The 24,278-nt window shown below is 47.0% G+C and overlaps 2 protein-coding genes across 2 annotated transcripts in view; one reads left to right on the forward strand and one right to left on the reverse strand.

Annotated features, from left to right (window-relative positions):
- The window catches only part of T265_14960 (hypothetical protein), a gene marked incomplete at both ends in the record, with an annotated part of 47,892 nt that overhangs the window by 12,326 nt on the left and 11,288 nt on the right, over positions 1–24,278 (reverse strand). Inside the window, 4 exons of the mRNA XM_009175991.1 lie at positions 9,011–9,448; positions 11,929–12,123; positions 14,683–15,494; positions 15,832–16,451. Of these exons, the coding sequence (XP_009174255.1) occupies positions 9,011–9,448; positions 11,929–12,123; positions 14,683–15,494; positions 15,832–16,451 (2,065 nt within the window). The remainder of the gene's footprint in view (positions 1–9,010; positions 9,449–11,928; positions 12,124–14,682; positions 15,495–15,831; positions 16,452–24,278) is intronic.
- Positions 6,983–11,602, forward strand: T265_09806 (hypothetical protein; the record flags this gene model as incomplete). Its single annotated transcript, XM_009175983.1, has 2 exons — positions 6,983–7,060; positions 11,408–11,602. 2 exons carry the CDS (start codon positions 6,983–6,985, stop codon positions 11,600–11,602), a joined length of 273 nt encoding a protein of 90 aa, XP_009174247.1.

The following is a 24,278-nucleotide window of genomic DNA, read 5'->3' on the forward strand; positions in this document are numbered from 1 at the left end:
GCACCAAAACGGCTCTATTTGAGGAGGCGGGGGGGGGGGGAGGCGATGCCAATAGATCACTGAAGTGAGACTTTCCTGGCTGCAGAAAGGCAACATGAGAAAATATATGCTTTGGGTAGGGTCGGGTCATTAGGCCACCAAAAGACATCACTAATCCTACAGGACTAATCGACTCAGTGGAATTTTTTAAACTGGAATTCCAAATGATATAATCATCACACTGGTGCGTAACACGGAGAACCAACGGTTGTATGCCCATGCTGTGAACGGAAGGGGAGAAGGGTTGATTTTTGGAGTCTAATCCGCGACGACACCGCGTCACGAGCGCTCAAAAACAGTGAGCAACCATGTACACAGATGAAGCTAGCAGTGTTACGAATGGCCGAAAGATCAACGAATTATGGGAAAGCTCAAACCAATGATTGTGCATGTGCCCAGGCTCTGAAAGGGGCCGGGCGTTTGTTGTTCTGACAGGACGAGACATGGGTCAAACAAGGCCAATCGAGAAGCTTTGATAACATGTCATGTACAGGGTTAAAAGTAAGCGGATATGAACTGTAGTCTTGGACAAGACGAATCATGTGATCAGATTGGTGCTGAGGGTTTGCCGTTGCAAACATACGATGTGTTCGGGAACGGGAGACCGGGTCTAGAACATTTCTACACGAAACTGATATTTCCGAAGATCAACAACGTCACTGAGTTGCCTTGGATTGGGTGCCGATAAGCAGAGAGTTTGCAGATGGAGCCAGTGGGACAGGTTTCAGTGGTTTGACAAACCTAGTGCATGCAGTGACACATAGTTCCGGCTTTTCATGCAGCCGCCAGAATTTTTTGCGGTTTGATCCCTATCAGCGGAAAAGAATCCATCGTACTTCCATTGCAATTAGTAAACTGAACTAATTGTCGTCATTCGAACTAGAAAGTCTTGATGCAGCTCATCGACCGACAACCGGTAATAAAGTTCTGGTGCTAACGGTAATATTGGCATTATGTATTTTCGGAGAAAAAACGCCGGGACCTGCAAGCCGGAGTTTCAGCTGTCATGTAGACGAATTCCGACGAATACTGTGGATGTAATAACATGCGTATTGTTGTCCTGCAGAAGAGTCACTGTTTACTTTATAAACTGAGGTCGAAATTGATCATTTAGAAAAGACGGCTATCATCATCGTTGTCAGCTGCAATAACCTCGTGCTTGTTGTACAGTGGTTGTAGCTGCCACAGTTTCGTTCACCGATGATTCGGGGAGGTGGCTGTGCATTGGAGCCGGGGGCTGATAAATTAGTGCGTATATACAGAGCTGTCAGTGGACTTTTCAGCGGGAGGATTGGCAATGGAGCTATGCATTGAAGGCAATCGCTTGGATGCATGAGAGCCATTGAGGGCGCGACTGGGCCCTGATGGTTATCAGTGGGCGGCGATAATCCAGGTGAGTACGGCGTGTTACCCCAAAGTCACGTAAGCTCCCAATGTGAACTGTAACAGTCTGTTCGCTAGAGATCATTACTTGGCATAAACTGTGGACTATACGCCATTTAGCAGCTGCAAGACAGTGCACTGTATACTGGTGCCATGATGGCACAAGGAGCAACTTGATACGTGTCACTGAATGGCTGGTCATCTCTATAGTCGTCCCCAGGACATGCCACATTTACCCCGGCTGAACTTGAAAAATATCAAGTGGTGCACATCACTAATTCGCGAAGCCGCTGAGCAACTTGTCCTCCAGCGCATGTTTCTCACCAGTTCAATGGCGATTTTATTGAAGCAGACCTTGTTACCGCTACAGAGATCTCAAGCGATACAGAGAACAAACACATTTCACGATCAATCTAGATCCATTTTCACGAAATGGCTCAGTGGTTAGAGCGCGGATTTACTGACCGGAAGGTCCGTGGTTCGAACCTGACCTCCGCCTCTCAACTTCCCATGTCTAGGCTTGGGCAACTCGACAGTATCTCAGCCCTCATGATTTCTTCTGATGGGATGGCAGTTAGGCACCGAAACTGTGTTACAGCTGAGAGAATCTACCGAGAAGGAGTGCACCGGTTTTAAGACCACGTGCTCGCCCTTGTTATTTTTCGACAAAATAACAGAATGATACAAACTAGCAATTATACGATGGACTGAAGTTTCAGTGTCATCCAGAACTGTCACTTCAATTGAGCCTCAGTAAAAACGACACAAAACTACTACTACTATCTCAAGGAAACGTTGATCTTCAGCAAGTCTTTCAAAATGCGCTCGCGTTTGATTTGGCCCGCGAATTTCGTTCTCCCTCCCAGTGAATTCAGTAGGTGATTTTTCATAATTGTTAGGCAACTGTCCGCCTACTGTTTTTGGTAAAAATCAGTTTCCCTTCCTCCCTTGGTGCGATAACAATCGACCGTTTAACATGGATAGAATCACGCTTCGGGTGAGCCGACCTTGCTTGGTCAAGTCATGCTTACTATATCCTACCACAGGACCGTTATTTGTGCTCTCCGCCCATGTCAGATCTAACTTCGCCCATTTGGGCTAAAATGCGCGCAAATGATCAGCTGAACGTTTTTCAGGTTTTATGGACCAAAGGAAAAGCAAAAGCTGAAGAGTTTTGGTGGACTTAGACTTACTTCGTCATCGCTTAAAACGGATGGCTGTATAATTATTTCGCACACATCGTAATATACGGCCGCAGGACCGTGTCATTTGATTGAGCTTTCAAGGGAATGTCTGGTAGCAATCCTTGCTAAAGCGTTGGATAGTAGTTTCATAGACCAGACCAGACAAATCACAAATTACGCAATCATGTGATCATAAATTAGGCGCACACACGTTCCAGATAAATTACACTCCCATGCAAGAAAAAAAGCACGGGAATGCATTCTGAAGCACACCATCGCCTCACCATCTGGGGATGTTGCGATTCACCATGGTGACCAGTTTGGGTTCCAGTCAAGTCGAAAAAAGTAACAGCTATCGCATTATTGTTTTTTTTTGTGAATGTGGTGTTTCGTTCAGCCGATTCACCTAGTGCAGATAAGCGAGGATAGCTTAGAACCTCATGTCCCATGCTCTCTCGACATGGGGTCTAGAGACTTCCGGATGATCAGTTAGGATACCTCCTGTACTTTGTTGCATCGTTCGAAAGGATCATGCGGAAGTCCAAAACATCGGCCTTGGTGCACTGCATCAAGGTTAAGTCCCCTATGCTTGAGCTGCAGCTCTCCGAGTACGGAACTGTCAAGAATGGAGGGGAAACTCGAAAATCATAGCAACCATAGCTAGTGTGAAGTTCTTCCACTTATGGGTTGGAATAAGCAAAATGGCAAATACAGGCTACAAACAGCATGAGTCATCCTCGCCCAATGGGTTAGGCGAATCCCACGAAGTCGGACACGAGACAATGTATGAGCACGTTGAAGTGGCTCATGGCGAAGATGTCATTTTCACCGGAACGAGTGGAAATCTGGGTGGTCGATGTGGAGTCGATGCTCATCGCACAGATAACAGATTTTACCGACCATCGACTGTTTCTCGCCAGCACAAGCGTTCTGCAGTCTGGCAGCCATCAACTGCAAGTCAACATGGAACCAATTGGATCACGTGACCATCAGCCACCAGTGGAGAGCCACAGTCCAAGACTGCCGTTTCTTCCAGTGCATATAAATTGATTCCGATCACACCATGGTGTATGTCCATCCGACAGTTCGTTTTCCTTTCAGGACACCACAAGTGATCAAGAAGCACGCCAATCCACCATCTTCGATAAACTACCATACCCCAACAGTATACACCTGAGCTAGCTCAACAATCCTGTGAAGTAAACCAATACGGTACCGATGGAGAGCACGTGAATGAAGCATGAGAAAATGTGAACAGTGCTAGCGGTGCTCAGTGCTGTTGTCCGACGTCCCTGATACAATGAAATAGATATCGTCAAGATCAATAGTCCTGATTGATGCCCGGAAATCCGCAACGAGTAAGACCGCGCGCAGATCCATCAAACGCCAAACAGTGAAGAGCCTAAGGAAACACCGAGAACTCTGGTGGACACTGGAATGTCGGGAGATGGAAAAGACTTTTGCTACAGGAGACAGCCGTGTCCTATAGCAACTGATACGATCAACTGGCCCTAGGAGAGTAGTAGTCGGTAAGACGATAAGTGAGAAAGACCCTCATTAATTCAGTCGTAAAAACGTCGGCTGGAAAAATGGACCGAACACTTCGAAAAGCAGTTTAGGTGGTCTTCTGCAACACAGCCTGTGGAGCTAATGCATACGGGAGAATGGAATGTAGACCTTAATCGCCCGTCTGCAAAGGTACTCAGACGCGAAAGCGCCTGCGGAATTAGGTATATTGACAGTTCTTCATATCCTCAAAACGGTTACGCGAACGCTGTGTGAAAAACACCGTAGATTCAGCCTGGCAGCTGTGGCATCAAACGTCCTCTCTGATCTTATCCTTCGACAGTTGACTGAACACAAGGAGAGACAGATCCGTAAAAACCAAGCTGGTTTTCGACCTGAAAGAGGATGCATCGATCATATCTTCACTCTCCGACAGATTCGGGAACAGCGACACCACTTCCGGCAACCAACAAATGTTGTATTCCTCTATCTGAAAGCTGCCTTCAACTCTGTGGACCACCGGGCGCAATGGTATTGTCTGTGGAGCAAAGGTGGCTCCCATACATTGCTGACCCTGCTTGGAGCGATGCACGCCAAATCCTGAAGTCTACGGGAAGCTCTCATCTGAGTTCACTACATCAACTGGTGTCAGGCAGGGCTGTCCTCTTTTACCATTTCCCTTCAACTTCATCATTCATACGACTATGGAAGACTCACTACCAGCCTCAAATACCTCAAGTTCTTCTGGGACTTCCGCTCACAGATATCAAGTACGCAGACGACATAGCCCTTCTTGGATCTTACCCCGTAATAATGCAAACGACATTTAATAAGCTGCCTCACTGTTCGGCGTGCGCTTCGTACCATCAAAGTGTAAAGTGCTACTGCAAGACTGGGTAGGCTCGAACCCTAGCCTCATGCTTTGAATGAGCCGATTGAGGTAGTAAACAAGTTTGTCTACCTGAGTGGTCTAGCGAAAGAGGATGTTTCCATCCAGACTGGGAAAGCCGGAACAGTTTTCGTGAACCTGCATCACAGTAGCCAGCAACGGTTCATTTTACAATGCTCCTGTGCACCATATATCGATATACGAGTCAGAAACCTGGCCACTGCGCGCAGAGGAAATGAGGCCTGTAGAAACTCGAGGACTACGCCTACATGACTAACCCAAAGAGAAACTCAACCGGTGGTGGGCTATCGCAGAACTTTAAGCAACCTAATCGGTGACAAGTCAGCCAATAAGTTTAGTACGTTTTTTTTTAAATCGCCTGCAAACCAAAACATTACTCCACAAGAAGCTAGTTCTAGAACAATCGTTAGAATAATCGGAGAGACCATAGCGCTCAATAAAAAACGTGTCGGATGATAGTCCAGTTATCGCTGTTCTAGGTCCATTTAAAAATGAACGGGCTACGATCAATGAAGGACATCTTGTTCCCAAAACGCCCAGAGAGATGACTGTGCCGTATCGCTTTGGCTTGGTTATCTATCCTCAGCTGCCCTGGAAACGTTCTCTCAAAAAAGGGGCTAATCGAGTAGCCACTGAGAGAAATATCGTTAGGTCCCGGAGGGGAGGTGCTTTCACAAAGGTACACATTGAAAGCAAGCATCTGGCAATATAATCGGGACTGAAAGTGTATTCGAGCGTCGACTACGCTGTGATTGCAAACGATCCCAGATGAGGTATGACTTAGCGCACTTTTGACGATGTAGTAGCTGTACACTTGGACAACCGGTGCGACAGCTGTCCTGCATGACTGACCTCCATCTGAACAGGCCATGAACTGGACTGATAATCGCCAGAATTCAGTGAATTGCGAGTTCCATGCTTAACCTGTTAACTCATGAATCAGACATTGTTATCGAGAACAAGTCTTGTGATTCTGAAAATTCCATTCCATACTGTACGAAGATAATCTGCTCTGGCACACATGTAGACAGTGCATCTTTTCATGGTACCAAACCCCTAGACACGAAGGAAGGACAATAGCGTACCGACAAATGGATTAAAAGGAGGGTTGCCTTGGTAGACGCGGCGGAGCGGCTCACTGGTTCGAGCAGATGATGTCCTGGTTGATATTTAGAGAAATACGATTGCGGTCCGGCAAGATAATCACCGAAACAGCATCTCGACTTACTGGTCATTCTTGAGTATGCGGGTGAAAGAGGAAGAAGCGCGTGGTGGATTGCTTTTACTGGACCGATAATCACTGCCCACTGTAAACAACGCTAGTAAAAATGTCAAACCCTTAGCTAGGGATCCGAGGTCAAACTATAAAATTCAGAAATCTAACCATGGGGTCGAAAAAAATGGAATTTTTCAGTTGATTTGCAGTAAAGGCTACCGAGTGTAGCAATATTCTATAGGCCTTCACCCTCACATTCGCTTCGTGTTGCCCGTGTATCTTCACTGGACAAAGAAATATCCACATGGAGGAAACTGTTTTAGCACGAAGCCTCATTCTACGGTGACCGTAAACATCAGCAAAACATCCAACTTACTCCCAAGGGGAAACACCACAACGAAAATAGCCTACGCCTGTGACCCAGATATGATGGTTGAATGTTACATCAAACGTCACTAAACAAATGATAACCGTCCAGCCGTGGCGCCGTCTAGGCACGTAGCTAGTGTGCAACACCAATCGGTCAGCTGTAGCACTCTTTCAGTGCCTAGTTGCCATGCCACCCGAAGGTTGCACGAGGGCTAGGATACTGCCAGGTTGCCCAAGCCTAGGCAGGGGAAGTCGAGAGGTAGAGGTCGGGTTCGGACCATGGACCTTCCGTTCAATAAATTCGCGCTTTAACCACTTGGGCCATCTCGCCACCACGTAGCTTCTGTAAAACACGAATGAAGTACGAGGGTCGAGATGCTACCAGATTGTCCAGGCCTGGATAGGACCGATCGAAACATTGGGGTTCGGGTCGCACCAAAGACCTTCCTGTCAGTAGCTACACCTTTAAATACTAAGCTCTCTCAAGCATGCTACTGATTCACTATCCCATCACGTTGTCGGGGTTTTCTGGAATAGGCCAACTTGACTTGAGTGATATTTTTGCCAATAATAGACGCACAACACTAAACGTGGGGGTGCACGTGCCAACTGTAGTACGCTCCAAGGATAAAATAGCTGGAAAATAGGAAAAGTAACGGACAATAACTTCAAACACATCGAGTTGATCGATGTGCTGGGCTTGGTGATTGAGGAGAAACCGTCAGTCTCTTGATCATTTCCATTGTCTTCATTGTTAAATTAAGGGAAAGTGCGAAAAATGTCTTCTTTTGCGGCACATATTTGAGATCAGCTAGACAATTCGAAGATCAATGCTAATTTAAATGACAGTCCCTCACGCTGCAGGACGCTAACGTGAGACAGTTAAAACAGCCTTCAGTTCGGATAGTGAGAAATCCGCTTAACGCTCCTGGACGCCAGGATACGTCTGAAGGGCCTCAGTGCGAACATTGTCATATGGCTCCTACGAAAGACGCACCGCACTTTTCGATCACGTGATTTGACCAATAATGCAAGTTAGTGGATCACATCGGTCAGGTCAGATGATACGGAAACCTGAGAATACGTGCATATAAAAGATACACAAAGACTATAAGTTCGGTGACACTAACGCTGGCGCAAGTCTATTTATGGCTTCGCGATAAAAATGTATATTGCTGCATCATTGCCACTGTTACTATTATGATGCTTATGATGGGGTTTTCTTGACTCAGTTAGAAGCTGATGATCCACGAAAGAGCTTGGGTCGGTGCACTCCTAGTCCCAGGAAGAAACACCCCATAAAGAATGCACTTTGATACCCCGGAAGGTGTCTTCTCCTAGGAGCAGTTGCTGGGTCTGGTAGTACGTGCGATGGTCTTCTCCATTACAGTTGAAATTGTGAAAAACAATGATAAGTGGATAAAATGCAGTGCACAAGAAGCCGTTACTAAGGTATTGTCGAGACAAACCGCACGGAGGCAGGTGATCAGTACTAGGGAAATGAGCAACATTTAGAGAGGAAAATACCGAGGTGTGGTCTGCAGAATAGACAACTCAGCTCGGTATCCGTTTCGCTGAATAACTCGAATCCAGGCTGACACTGGGCATTTTAGGTGTTCTATCAGAAAACGGTGCCCATTGAGCTAATTGGAAAGAACAAAGGAGGCCTATCAGGTGCAGCCATAAAATGTCCACTTTCGGTCGGTCGGAAACATGGTTGCAGCCGGTTGACACACACGAGACGACCGACAACGATAGCCAAACCGACGTGTGTGTGTGTGTGTGCGTCTGGGTTCGTATAGACAGCACAAAACCTTGTGTCGATCGACCGTGAGGTGGGACCAGACGCCGCACTGGGGCCGAATGACTGAACGGGGAGTCATGATGGTCAATTTAGCTCTTTCGGAGGGAGAGTATGTAGTGGTGTATGTGTGTGTGTGTGTGCATAGGCGCGTATCAAATAGATTGGCAAATGGCAGCAGTATGACACACATACAAAGGCGGCCGCTAACAGCACACAATAGGAGAGGTGCGAACAACCGCTGTACGGACAAGGAAGAGTTTTGCATTCAATCGTGATAAAGAGACGAAGCTCCCCCGTGTGTGTGTGTGTGTGCGTGTCTTGTAGAAAAACAAAAGTTTGTGATATGCGTATTAAAAATTGATTGACACAAATTACGCATACCGAATGCCTGGGACAGATTAGAAATCGTGTATAGCCGGTGAGACTAAAGATAGCGTTGGATCACTTTGAATCACTTGTGAACAAGTGATAGAAGCTCGATGCGCTCTGAAGTACGATATTTTTAAAGATAACCGGTTGAAATGATGCAAAATAGGGGCATAACGGACCAGTGATACCACAACCAGCGTGATCAGGACGTAAGAAGATAAAAGTCTCACCTTATTTGATCGGGTGCGTTTAGGTCGGGCAGTCTTAGTGGTACCCGATGGTTGTTGCTTGCTCCCGGTTGTGACAATAGTATTATCTCCAGGTATGCTCATAAAATGCCTGTCCGCAGTCATTCCCGCACTACCATCAGATAGGACAGTGACCCCATTCGAATGTATTGATGTGGCTCCAGTAACTGATGGCATCGCAGAGGTACCAAAGAAAATAGAAGAACCCAACGATCGACAGTTGCTAGTCGGAGCCGTCTGATGATAAGGGGGCGGAGCCGGAGCGGAATTCGCCATGGCGATGTTCATAACCCCTGTGGGAAGTGCAGCGCCGTTCATGAGAGGTCCTCCAGGTACAGGGGATGAAGAGTTCATTGTCATCATCATCATTGGGGATGGGTTGGAATTCATAGCATCAAAGTCCCCAGGAAGGATGGGGATCTGAAATTAACGGTGAAACGAGTTAGCATTAAGTAACACTAAACCGAACAACATCGGAGTTTACGAAACGAAAATCCGCGACGTGTGGGATGGTGATGATCCATCTGTGTATAGCCCTTATGAAGCAGGGAAGCAAAACCACTTCGATTCTGGCGGACGATAAGTTTTTGGTCCCGGAACCACACCAATGTAACCTGCACAGGCGGTTCGAGCTCAGTCGAGTGTAAGGCCAGCTGACGGCCTTTTACACAGTGCGGATCGGAGGAAATTAGGCCAGTGCGTAGACAAAACTGAACGGCACATCCAACTATTGGTTCAGAATTGCCAAATCGCATGAAAGCTCATGATGCACGCGGTGGACCCGCACCACGCACAAGATGTGGCCGAGACACACATAGTGACTTGGTGCTGGCTAATAAGCAAAACGAACGTCCAAGAAAATCTTTTCTAGCACCATTGCGGGCTTATCATTCCAGAATGCTGGAGCCATATGCAGACCAAAATGGTCTGTTTTCGTCTAAACGACGACAAGTAAATTTTAGCAACACAGCGGGTTTAGTTGCCTTTAATCTCGGGGGGGGGGCTAATGCAAGCCTATGGAACTTACTCGATCTTTTGCTGACGAATTGCACTGTAACTGTGCATTCTTAAGAAGACGGTGTCTGATGAAAACAGCTAAGCGAACAAACATGGTTCGGTGATTCTAACCAGTACCGAACCATACGAGACGACAGGGACAGTCGTCCAACACACACATCGTTTTTATTTACAAACGTTGGATATTCGTCGAATTTCACCAGTGCAGCCTAGAACAAGTACCGAGGACAATGACGACAAGAATTTCAGGATAATCTGAGAAGGGGAGGTCAGAACGACAGCCAAGACATTCGTTTCGTTTGTGTACAGGGAATCAAGCCTGAGACCACAAGGTAGGTCTAGGCAACCGGTTGTTGATGTGCGACTATTGGACATGAATAATTCGGGCCGCATCTGAAGGTTGTGAAGGTTTTAGTGGACGAAACACGCTAATTCCTCCGGTGTCCGAAAACATAGAATAATAAAATATAGCATACCAACTTGTACGGTTTTGAAATCCAGAGCCACTGTGGACGAATGCCCAATAAAGTTGTTAGCAGGCAAATAGAGTGACCCTTATTTTGTCTACAACCAAAATGCTTTCTCGGAACTCCTTCGATAAAATTTTGCTTGGGAGTCCAGGTGGGAACTCCTGCGATCTTTCGAGAACCGAACCCCTACAGCGTAAATCATCAACAGCTTAAGATTAATTCAGCAGTGTCGCGTGGCCTATTTTCGATCCAACCAAGCTATCTCCACCGCATGATTGCCCAAGGATCTGGTCCACTTAACCAATTTACAGCCAACGCAACTGAGCTTTCATCGAGTGAGTGAACTAACAATACCCGTCAGTGTCCGGAGCCATAACCGGGCTAACGTCACGTTATATGGTATGCCTCACGATTCGTTTACCGCAAACAAGCCATCGGACTGTCTATTAGTTCAGGTGTAAACCTAATTAACGAGAAATCAGCCGCCATGCCAAATAGTGTCCGCGTGCCCCAATTTCAGAAAGAGACAGTCTTTGTTGGGAAGGAGAGAAGCTACGAGAATTTTAGGGTTACTCTTTGGGAGTATTCTACACATCGATTCAATGGTAAAGTCTGCAGGATAGAGATGAACTAGTACGTATGAGAGTGCGTAACACCCCATGTTGCTGCATCAGAAACCTCGTCAGTAACTCACGGACTGAGGCACGTTTGATTTGAAAGCGAACCAATATTTTGAAGCTGAGCATCAATCAACATGCAGTTAACCTATAAATAATAAAGGTAATTATTAGCTGACCAGGTGGTTGATTTGATCATTAGCTCATGGATGATTCTAATAGGATTTTGCATCAGGAGGAGGGATGGCCCAAGTGGTTAGAGCACGGACCGGAAGGTCCGTTCGAACCCGCCCCCGCCTCTCGAACTCCTCCCACTAGGCTTGAGCAACCTGGCAGTATCCCAGCCCTCGTGCGACCTTCGGGTGGCATGGCAGTTAGGCACCGATAGGGTGCCACTGCTGAACGATCTTGCCCCTCTCGGGTGTATTATTCGCGACAAATCGATTAGGTCCAGTTTATGTTCAAAATGAAGTATGCAACAAACAAACTTATTGATTTACTCATCATCATCATCATGCCACATCATCTAAGCAAAACGCGGTAGCTCTAGAAAGCATTTCGAAGCGCCACAACAGGAGTTATAAGAGAGGACATGCTCAATGTACCCATAGTCGCCGGAATGGAACAACCTTGTCAATCAAACGGTTCCGTGGAGTCTAAGTGACGCAGGCATTACCAGCCTGCCACCAGTGTAGTGGGGAAGAAACTACGGCAACGGAAGAAATTGAACGTAGGAGGAACTGGGAGAAAATTAATCAGAATGTCTACAACTAGAGTCAACTGGTCTGATACTCACCTGCTGTTGGTTGGGAGCATACACTAAATTTGAGGCGTTCAAGTTGTTTGACATTGGAAACGTCGACGACATGAGCAGATCGGAACATGATCCCATAGGTCCGTTGGGAGTAAGTGTGGAGATGCTTGGATCCCGGGGCCCAGAAGACATGGGCCGCGATTGCAAATAGCAGCCATCCGGTACGCCAGATGAGAGCTGTGGTGGGGAGATACCCGAAAAGGTACCGTACTAAAGTGTGATTTGCAATCAGAACGGACGAAGTCATCGGTCAATCTTACTGTCAGAATCGCTTGATGAAGGCGCGTAAAATACATTTCCGACTTATCGAGCGTCAAGTGAGTAGATAAAACAACCGGTTAAAAATAAGGTGAGCAGCACAGTATGACTGCATGCGTCAGATGTCCAGAGACCTCGCTTGGTTACTTCGATTACATAAGGGAGTACTATGCGGGCAAAAACTATTCATGTGGCCTCACGGCTCTAGGTGGTCAGCAGTTTTCACTGGCAGACACGGCCCAACGGCTCTTAACGCAGCTAGCATGAACAGTGTTTCACGCTGCGACGTGACGAAGTCTAGCGGTGCATGTGAAATATTGCAATAAACAGCATTACACCCACCGTAGTACCGAGGATGACGAGAGTGCGAAAGAAATATATACACATCGAAAGAAAACAGAGCCACAGGCTGAGTACACACATCGGAAGGTTCTGGTCACCACAAATTCAGCAGGCAAGGACAGTGATACCTTTGAGACAGACCATAACGTAAAATGGAAGTCGCAAAATGTTGCACCAGTCGAGAATGGTTGCTGAGCACTCTCCAAGGAAGTAGCTTCTCCACGAGGTGCCTCAATGGGTAAATAACACGCGAGTGCAGACAAAAGCTGTGGCGATTTCTTAGAGCACAGCTGTTATGTAATACGAAGGGAGAAACGGGAGTAAGAGACCGTCAAGTTGGGAAAACTCGAAAGGCCCCTCGACCAGTAGCTTACGCCTTACTGCTTAAAGCTTTTATACTCTATGCTCTGCAAAGAACCAAGCGCAGTTACTCAAACACATGTAAGTTTGCTGCAGAATGAAACATGCGACTTGATAACAGGTTCAGTTCAGCCACTTGTTCGGCCGACGAGGAGGACGGAGGAGCACACACGGGGATCAGCAGTAACGGAGTCAATCTCCGAAAATGCACCGATTTCGGTAACAAACTCGAAAACAAAAATGTTACAATCATCCCTCCCAAGAGTAAGTGTTCGCACTTCTGGAGCGTTCGTTCCTTACGTGCAATTCAAAATTCACCGATGGCTACACAAGTAACCACTAAGGTGACGAATGCGTTTTTGCTCTCTTTATAGGACAGCTTGTTGTTGCCAGCCACTGCCACTATAGTTTGAACAGAGAAACGCCGGTGAATCACTCCAAATAGATCTCTTCACGCATGAAAGTCACAGGAGACAGTCTGGTTTGAGCAAAAGAAAATTTTCAGCGATACGAAATCTCCACTTCTTTCATTCCCGGCTAAAAAACGGGAGACGAGCAGTAGCTCAATAGCACCATAGACCGTCGGTACAAGAGTTGACGCAGTCCAGATTCCAATTTCTCGAAGAGCAGCCTAACCCCACGCAGAGGAAACGTCACGGTGATAATGCCCCAGGTTTAGCTGCATCGTAAGGCAGTCGATGATAAAGAGGTCAGTGATACATTATTCCGTGCAAATCAGCGAACTTTCCAGGACTGGACATAGACCACGGTACGTATAATTCACCAGTCGTTTGAGCGTGTCGCAAGTATAGTATGAAGTTGGACAATGGAACAAGAAGCTATCCAATAAAAAGGAAATCCACTGAGTACCAACAAGTGTCATTATTTCCGATGCCACACTGGAATTTACCTTCCTGAAGAGTTGTTTATGTGGTGGTTGTTATCGAAATTTAGCTAGGCAGCTCATCTATAGCGACTCGGATGACAGAGGCTGTTGACGGCTACGTAGATTCATCACGTTGTACTGGCATGCCATCGTGCCAGATTACCACTGGATATCATGTGCGTTCGCTCTGGACACCTATTCAAGACACCCGGATGTGACCGATAGCTCATCTCCCATCGCAGAAAGTGCGTAATGCGGTTCCTATCATTCCGCGCTCGCACAATAAAACGCTATCATCGAAGAGACATCTAGATAAATCCCCCCGACAGGAAACCGCTCAACGAACACCGACTTAGCCAGATCCAGATGTGGGTGAGCGGGTCGACCAATAGCCTGCCTGTTAGTGGGACAACCGGACCAGCTTTCCTTAGATAGGTGGACAGACGAGACAATGATTATATGTGGTATCAGATGATTGTAGCGTGGGGTATCCTTGTGTCTCCATAAGGTTTGCAAGCTGAATGGTTGAGACTCGCCGAAACACTAGTCACAAAAAAAAACTCATACAATCATACAAACAAACCATTTACTGGGTCAGAAACGAGGCTTTCGTGCACCACCTTACTCTTACAATGGAATGATAAAAATAGGTACTGTGGTTTTCGATTTGTTTTTTTTTCAAACGTCCAGGGTCCACTCTTAACAGGCACGAGGGAACTTTCTGGCACTCCAAAATATCAGAAGCCCACACACAGTGGTGGAGAGTGAGTGAACAACTACTCGAGAAATAAATAAGTCAAACGAGTCAGAATGGAATAAACCAAAATGAGTGACAGAGAGAAAAAACGAAAACAAGCCAATTAGAGAAATTTCTATATGAGAACACTAACCTTCACGTCACTTTCACATCCGATGGGCAGACAGCCACCCAGTACGGTTGACTGCCCCAGTGGCGGACCTGGACCGTTCAAGACAATGCTCCCAGGTGGAGTGATAGAGGTGTGGGGCCCAACCATATTGGATGGCAAACCACATCCGGTGACATTGTTGAACATTGATCCCGACGGTCCGGTGCTACCGGATCTAGGAGTTGGGAGTCCATGACCTTTGCAGTTCACGGTAGACGGGTAGGATGAGCAAGGATTCGAGGAGTCTGATGGGGTTGATGGGCACACAGACAATTGGGATGATTGCAGCTGTGCGGATTGTTGAGCTATCGAGGGGTGAACCTGCACACCACTGAGGCCAGGAGATTCTTTGCTAACCTGCGGCGACGGAGATTGTAATGGCCGCTGAACCAGGGAAGGTGGCTGCGTCCCAGACAGTGTGCATGATCCCGCACGAAAGGATGCGGAAGAGGCATAGTGCTGAACCTGATAGTTATATGCCGACGAACAAATTGGTGGCCTCGGTTGCTGTGCTGAGTACCCAGCAGTTCCCTGCGGCATTGTTGGGGCTCCAGGTGGACAACAGGGAGATCGTCCCATATGACCAGTACCGGCACAAGCACTTTGAGGCATAAGAGGCTGAGTAGAGTGATAAGGAGCCATAGGAGGCATGTTGGACTTGTTTCCACCCGGTGAGACAGTAGAAGGAATAGCCGTGTTCGAAATGGAAATTGTGTATGGGACTTGCACATTGACTCCATTGTTCGCATTACTACCGGGCGGATAAGGCGTATACATGGATTGGTTCGCGAACCCTATAAAGAAACATGCAGTAAGGGGAGTTTGCAATACAATGGCTTTCTGGAGAAGGGAATGCCCTGAATAGCATACCAGTAAGGGATAGGATAAGCCTAGGTGAAGGAGACGCAAAGTTGGGCACCACGTTGTTACGGGGAAAAAGTCACGCCTTCGGACATAAATGAGGAAAAGGTGCCTACAACTACGGGACGGACATGCTACTCTTTTGCGTTCAAGACTAGTACTGAAAATGAGGTAACTCAAGAAGAAGTCTAGAGCACCAATGACCGTACTGCATAGACGATGGGTCAGACAAGGATAGGATCACTTGTACAAGAAAGAAAATTGACTCACCATTGGAATCCGCAATCCCCGAGGCTGGCCGGGTACAACCAGGTCGAACAGTCATTGGGGATTGTGACAGATTTCGGCCATTTCCTACAGGGGCCAGGGTCGTCCCAGCCGGCAGTCGTTGCTGTGGTACGGAGTTAGAAGCACTACCCGGTCCGCCAACTATTGGTCCGTAGCTAGATGGCACCGAGGTTGGCTGATTTATTGGTCCGTTCAAATTGGAACCGCGAGCATAACCAGGCGGAAGATTTGAGGAGATGAGTTTCTCACCACTTGGAGTGATAACCGTTTGGAAAGTGGGCTGCTGAGTCTGGAATGATGGTGCCAGTGCCCCCTGTGACATCACTTCTGCAGGCATCTGAGTGGAGAACGGGGGCATTTGGGAATAGGTTTGGGTGGAAAATGCGGATGCAGCTTGGAAATGCTGTGTGCCCGAATTGCCTACCATACCAGCCGGACCCGGAGCAGGCATGGAGTACAGGCCAGGCGGAGTAGACTGCATCGTTTGGACTGATGGGTTCTGGTTACAGACAATGCCAAATCCGAATCCCTCACGGTCAGCGTATAGATCTTGACCATTCTGAAGATTGTTTTGGACGAATTGTGGATAGGCACACGCAGGTCTGTAACAGTCAAGAAAACGCACCTGAGTAAAAAAATTCCGAGTAGAGCGGTATTTTGCAACAAATCACGATAGATAAGTTCACGGAATCTCAAGACCATTTGTCCGACGGCTAAATCAGAGTATCGCCTAGGATAGAGGCCAAAATGCTAGTGGCGAGGCCTCACATGTTATCAAATATGGATAGGCCAGAATGGAGTAATTCACCTCCACCCCAAGCGAGGTCACAGCAACATTCTGGGTTGGCAACGACGCATTTAATGTGTAATTGACCCGAATCGAGACCACCTCCCTCAGGGGGACAGTCTTCCTGGGGGGGGGGGTTGAACGTCTTAATGTCACTTTCAACTCTCAAAACGAGTTCCGACCACAAGGTGGTCTAGTCCAGGAGTAAATCACAAAGCGGTCAAGTCAAATGATCAGGAGAACCAATACTACTTACTACACTGCGTTAAAGAGTCGTCTTTCCACATGATTTGACCAGGAAACAACTCATTAACATGTGTGGCAGCAAATCAAGTGATCCACATTACTAATTCAATCAAGTTTACAGACAAGGGGCTCGGACAGTTCAAGGTCGTTTCAATTAATATGCTCATTCCAAATGCATAAAACTTAATTACACTGTTGCGAGAACCGAAATGGCGAACGAACAAGTTTCGGTACATGTCTTGGCAACTGGATTTTATCGGTGGGAATGACCAGACCGTGCGAAGAGACTGATGGAACACCAACATCCACCATAGATAAGATAAGCACAACTTCCTTAGCGAAAATAATCAGTAGATTGGGAATATCGAAAGAGTACGTTAATTTTCTTAATCGAGTGCAGGTGAGGACGCTTCCCTTACCAAATCAAAGGTAGGTTACGGAAGGATGGACCGACGGATGCTCTTAGGATATCGAGTGGAAGGGCACCAATTGACTGTCGCTAGAGTGATAGCCTCTCCAGTTCCACACTTGTTCAAATTCACAGTCAAACCTTAGCAGCACCGGTTGCTACTCTGTCTGATTTATCACCCTATTATCTATTAACCCCTAAATGGTGAGGTAATGAGCGGTCCCGGCGCTGAGGTGATTTATTTAAGATAAAGGCAGAAGACACTGAGAGAATTGATCGATGATGCCATCACTTCGATGCAATGAATTGAGTCCGGTCGACGGCTTCTAGCAGGCTTGCTTACCGATCCGCTCCTCTAGGGTTTATACAGATTTTAGAAGCTTTCTATTCGCAAATCGCTTCCATCTATGTGCAGACGTCCAGTTGTTCAACCACTGCTGATCGGCAGATCCGCCTCGGATGATACACAAGCGTATCGAAGTGACAGGGAAAACGCACTGGCAAAACGGTCTTATGTCTATATTTTCGTTGACATGTACGCACTACGGCCGAATCGCGCGAAACAGGTTCCTATTCACTGGGAAATCAGAAGAGACGGATCACCATGCACGCCCCCCCCCTCCCCAGAATGTTTGCCGGTGCATAAACGGGTTCGAATACAACAGCGTATTGCTCTGTCTGGTGAGCAACAGGCACCCGTGCACGGGCCAGACCCTGATTGTGTATGACGTGACAGCGCGACATACCGCAGCACGCTGTCAGTCCAACAACTGAACGAGTGTGAGTAGGTTGCAGTGTTGTACTGGACAGAGGAAATTGAAACTGGACAGTCAATACGATAATAGCTTCGGGGGTGGTATTTGTGTATGTGTCCTTGTGCGTCTGCATACACGCAGCAATAGTGAAAAACGTGTGAGCGTGTCAGATTGTATGTAAATAGAAAACGAGAAGCGAACAGTCTGGTTCTGCCGCCGCGACCGCTCGGCAACCATGACAACGGGACATACTGCCACCGTAGCTAACCAGCTGGTGCACGCTGAAGCCAATGTAGAAAGAGCTCAGTTTACAGAGTGCGAGTGCGAGTAAGCGGCTGAAAGAGAGTACGCGCAGTCCCACACTACGAAAACTAAACTGAACCTATGCACGTATAACCATCAAATAGGACGATATGGATGAAAACAAAAACAAGGGACAGGAAGTAAACGCCTATTTGGTGGATCGAAAGCAATGCAAGGGGTTACGTTGACGCCATCGTGTTAGGTGGTATTACCTGAAAGCGAACCGCATGCCTTTACAAATATAATCATCGACTTTGGCTAGCCCAAGGCTCCTGGATGGCTGGTGAAATCATCGACGCCGTGACCTCGCGCAATACACGCCAAGATTGACTGACGTTTGTGCAGCTGAGTATCCCTTTGTTTGCACATTACACAAACTAGTCACGCGATTTAGTGATAATAGCAAGAGCCGAGACAACTCAGTGGATAGGGCTGACCGGAAGGTTCGTAGTTCGAATCCAACAGCGGCATCTCGACTGCTCCTGTCTAGGGTTTAGCAACCTGACAGTATCACAGCCGTTGTGTTCCCTTTGGGCAACAATGCTGATCGATTGTTGCGATTATTAATAATAAGGTTAGTGTTGGGTCCCAAACTATGCCGTACAGGTGGAATGGCCGTGCACTGGATTGTCACGTTTATGTGGAGAACAAAGCTTGCTTGGCCAAACCACTGAGTCTATTTTTTCCTCTACGAGTACTTTGAACAATTGACGGGAACAGCAAGTGAGTTTGGAACAGTTATGAGGTACCACTGTTACGATGGTAGGATTGATTGTGAACGGTACACGTCCTTCGAATAACTGTACCCAGAAAGAGGGTAGACGGCACCACAGACAAGTTCATTTGTCAAAACAGTCAAACGAGTGACGGAAAGACCCCTTTGGGTCTTTTCCACCCTACACCCGACTGATTACAGGGTTTCTATGAGACTAATAAGCTCTGACACCATGGAGTTGCTTCTTCTAAAGGACATTTAACATGCGTATGTACTATTGATTTGACACTTCCGTCGGATCCGCAGGATACCGCGGATACAGAAGCTGCAACAAATTGTTTTGAGGTGAACTCTTTGTGGAGTCTGCATCTAGAAATGCGCGCGGTTTCGGTAAGCGCAACTATGGTTCACCCGGAGAAACAGACGGTCACTTTTTCCAGTTAGTAGGGCACGCCTTTTCAAGTATCTCCGTGTTATGAAGTTAGTTTAAGGCATCGCGTTCGTCAGTGCAGGATAAACCAAGGAGTTTCTCAGTAAGAGGGAAAAATTTGGGATGTAAAGAAACTACACTTGAGGTTCCACTCAGCCCTAAACCATTGACATGGAGCACTAGTTCTAGACCGAATGAAAGGAGAGGGCATCTATGGATTTGAGGTAACGGTTCGATCAGTCGGCTGAAACAGACTTTTTACCCTGTTATGATGATGTGGGTATCTAAGGGAGTCGGAGTGCTATGACTTGTGTGCTTGGACCGGCAGCAATACTGGTCTGTCTTCAGCGGGAAACTAACAGTTAGGAATGAGTTTCCTGTACCAGGTTCCGATAACACATTGCCAAAGGACCGACTAAAAACTTCCAGATCCTTACGACGTTGTAAACACATGTGAAGCATCTGGTGTGAGTGGCGTGACCCGTGGGACACGAGTAGAGCTTCTATCTTGGGAAAGTTCTTTCTTCCGAAAACCATATGAAGGACCCCGGACAAACGATCCCACAGTCCCATGAAAAGCAAGTAATGCTTAGAAAAGACTAAGGATCAAACCCTGAAATCCTTCATCTGTTCCACTGTTGCTATCGTAAGCAAAGTTAAACTTTCACTCCATGCGCATTCGCATCTTTTGTAGAAGTAGTCAACAGAAGGGCCTTGTTTGCCTATACTATATCTTGTCTCGGCGGCAAAATGTGCCATCTCTGAAACAGGCAGAACTTATCTGGGCTTGATCGGCCATCAACGAGGCTGTCACCAAAAAAGGTGGGCCTGCAAAATGATCATAGAGGCGTCAGCTGCAACGATAGTTTACACGTTTCGAAGAACAACTAGTTTCGTTCCTAGCAATGCATTCGCTGTAAATCGCATATGAAGCCCAGTCAGACATGTCTAGTGAAGGGAACAAGGGAAAGCGAATATATCTTCTGGAAGACAGAAAAATTCTGGACGCTACGTCCACCCTCGAGCCTAGGAACAATGTGGCTAGGCTTAAATAAAATGTTGATGAAAGTGTTATGTGACAATAAATGGAATAAAAAATACCGCCGGGAACAGGATCCCTCACCGCAACGTTAACCTTGAAAAGGGGAGTGTAAAAAGTGTGTCATCAGCCTGGCGCTCTACGGTTTTATCTTGCACAGGCTGGTTGGAATTAGGCGGGAAATAAGATGGATTTCGTTCAGACCAAATATTCGCGCATATTTTCGGCGACAGGGACGGTAACCGGAATCCGCCTTTCTCTCTTCCACTGAACGTCAAACAGCTCTGAAAGAACCTATCCAGCGTGTGTCATATGCGTATTCCCGTGAATGAATGAAGGTCCACAGAAAGCTTTGAAAACAACTAATCGTGTCAGCAAAAGGGTCCTCCTCCTCACTATCCGGATTTTATGTTGTTGTCAATATGGTTGTGGAAACTGCCCCTTCTACCATGTGATACCCTCGTGGATGGATGATCCCAGAGTATGGTCTTCAATGCTGCTTCAATGTTACTGCAAGGTTGCTTTTGACCAAACCAGAAACTGATGCTTGCAGATCAGACAATGGATACTGCCAAATGATTCATTGCGCCTGCAGTAGCCCTGATGCTGGAACAATCCTTTCCACCAGTCACTCAATCCACATCTGTGCGTCACCGGAACGTAAGCCCCCTGTGAACGACACAACTCGTAAAGCTGCACTGTTTTCTGTTCTGTTATTATGCGGTTCAGACACCTGATCCCTGTCAGCAGATGTTAAAGAAAGCTTTTTATTTTGTCCTCTTGAACTGCTTCGTACGTTTTCGGACAAGCAGTTGTAGGAAATGGTTTCCTACCGCAACCGTGTTTTTATGTGGGTCGATCAAACTCTCCGCGTTTGCACATTGACGTTTCCGAAGCGTGGCAAGAATTGAAAGAATACCGGAAGACGAGTAATGGTGAACTAATTGGAGTCGCACACGGAGAAAAGAGCTCACGCGATAGACGAACTGACGACACAGTGTCAGAAGACCGTCTGCCTCCAAGAGCTCCTTCGTCGAACAAGGCACAGGGGGAGATAGTTTAGGCGAGTAAGAATAAAAAGTTCGCTTTATCCCGTCAGTCGCACTAAGTTCATATGGTGGTCGAAACGCTAATAAACCCACTAGTTGCGCCCATAATCTATCCGCTCCGGTTCAAAGTGGAACATTTGGGTATTTGAAAAGTATCGTTCCAGTTAGCTGTCGGCAAAGTCCATAATCAATGTTGATTCGTCATGTACAAAACTCTCATGACATCGTATTGCAAGTGAAAACGATGTGAAACGCTACTAGGGCCATTGCAAACCAAGCGGGAAATTCAGCTCACTTCAGGGCACCGAACATCTTTAATCATTGATGGCTGAAAATGGCGTTTTGTCATCAAGATTGCATCACAAATCTACCGGTTCCCTCTTCACTATACCCAAGGGATGTATGCGTACCGAACTCCTTGACATGCATCGTCTGTTTGTTCTGGATGCAAAACTGGCATGATTGATTTCCTTCACCGTTTTGCTACTTATAAGGGCGAGAAGGCTCAGTAAAGTAGAGCGCGAAATTACTGACCGGAAGGTCCGTGGTTCGAACCCGATCTCCGCCTCTCAACTACCCCTGTCTAGGGTCAAGCGACCTGCCAGTATCCCAGCCTTCGTGCTTCTTTCAGGTGGCATAGCAGCTAGGCACCGAAAGGGTGTAACAGCTGAACGATTTTATGCCATTGACGTTTACAAACTAGGTCAACGTTGGCAAATGCTGCCCCCCCCCGGACAAGAACTCGGGGACGGACAACAACGGCAGTGTACAGGCATGGCCCCATCACGTTTCTGCAAGTGACCTACCCGCAACATGGCCATCTACAATCGCTCCTGTTGCGGTGCAGTTGATTCAGTTGTTGTCAGAAAAGTAAAGCTTCCCCGTCATTATTCATTGGTAAGCAAGACTGTAGATGCAAAAAGAAACAGAGTGTGGCTCGGTGTTGGCTATGAAAACCAGTCTCCCAAGAAACCATGATTATCAAATCCCGCAAAACAACTAGCCATCCCACCAAAGTTTCAGTTCAGCTTTCGACAAAAACGCCAATCAATTGAAAAAGGACTAGCTAGCCAATTCGACTATTCCCAGTTAACTTAGATCCGAAGCTTGGCGAAACGAGGTACCACACGGTCAATGAAGACGTTATCTACATTTATCATGCGCTTGAACCGAACGCGGAAGTAATGAAAGGGAAATTCGGGATACAATAGGATCAATAATAACCACGTGTGAAGAGTCAACATTCGCGCTCATGCGACAAAGCCTATACATTGGAAACGGTTCTTCCTTACAGACAAGGAATTTTTTTCTTTTCCAGACATGAAAACTTTTTTTCCAGACCGGGAGCCAATAAATCCGGTTGCCACCGTTTTGACTTCCAGTCAGTACGCATTCTTAACTCTACTAATCCACTCGTTGAAATATGTTCTTTCTTGTCGGTCAGTACACCAATTCCATATATGTACGCTTGCCAAACGCGATGCATTCAAGTGAGCCTGTTTCCACTGAACCACAGGTTGAACCTGTGAGCGAAAAGTGTTATTCTCATCTCATACTGCTAAGTATATTGGACTGGGCGAAACTGAAATGGAGAACGCGCCGAAGACGGAAACCGGAAACTACTGAGAGCTGGACATTTCTCAACGTGCCACTTACTGAAAGCTGCTGAGAGAGTAATTACAAGCAGCCACCGAAAGAGCTGGATAGTTGGATGAATACCGAAAATGATATCATATAAATTAGCACACAGGTTGATGTCGGCGAATCCGCAACGAGGCAGTTAGAAAGCGTGTTTTCGGTTGTGTAACGCGTACTTCGATTGAACAATGTGTCCAGCACCAGAAGCTGCGTTGGTTGGGACATGTGTTACGTATGCCGAACCATCGTTTGCCGAAGAGATCTGTTTTCCATGCCCAATTCAGAGTGGCGTAAACAGAGAGGTGGCCAACCCATGACCTGGCAGAGGAGTATGAAGGAGATCACGAAACGCTTGGGTGCTGTCGGTGCTACTCGCCTTCCAGGATGGGGACCGCGTGATCCTCACTGTGCCTGGTTGGAGACACTACAAGATATGGCTGCCAACCGATGTCAGTGGCGTTCTTGTTGTCAGTTTCTATCCAGATTGCCTGAGTGAATGTCTGGAGGTGTAGGCACCTCGGAATGATTGTGTTAAGCTAGCACTAAGTCGCTCCCCCGCCCACCTTTACTCTTTTCCTTACAATAAGGCTTTCAAATAAGTCATGGTTGTACGGCAGTGAAGCATCGGTGTTGAACACTGATGTCGTGCTGTCGATGATGATGATGATGATGGTATCCAAACCACCTGTCACACAAAGTTAAACAATGCAAGGAGCAGTAGCTTTTAATCCGTATCAGTCGAGCTTTCTTACCTACCAAATATTCTTCAAGCATATGGAGTTGCGAACAAGCAATGCCACCTAGGGGAGGGCGAGATGGCTCAGCGGTTTGAGCGCGAATTTACTGACCGGAAGGTCCATGGTTCGAACCCGACCTGTGCCTCTCGACTTCCCCTGTCTAGGCTTGGGCAACCCGGCAGTACCCCAGCCCTTGTGCTTCCTTCGGGTAGCATGGCAGCTAGGCACCGGAAGGGTGTTACGGCTGAACCATACCACCTAGGGAGTTGGAACTGGAAAGTCTGAAAACAATCTATGCACAGGTGCATTCCTACGGAATGC

Source organism: Opisthorchis viverrini, assembly GCF_000715545.1.
Source record: "Opisthorchis viverrini unplaced genomic scaffold opera_v5_303, whole genome shotgun sequence".
Taxonomy (NCBI): Eukaryota; Metazoa; Platyhelminthes; class Trematoda; order Opisthorchiida; family Opisthorchiidae; genus Opisthorchis; species Opisthorchis viverrini.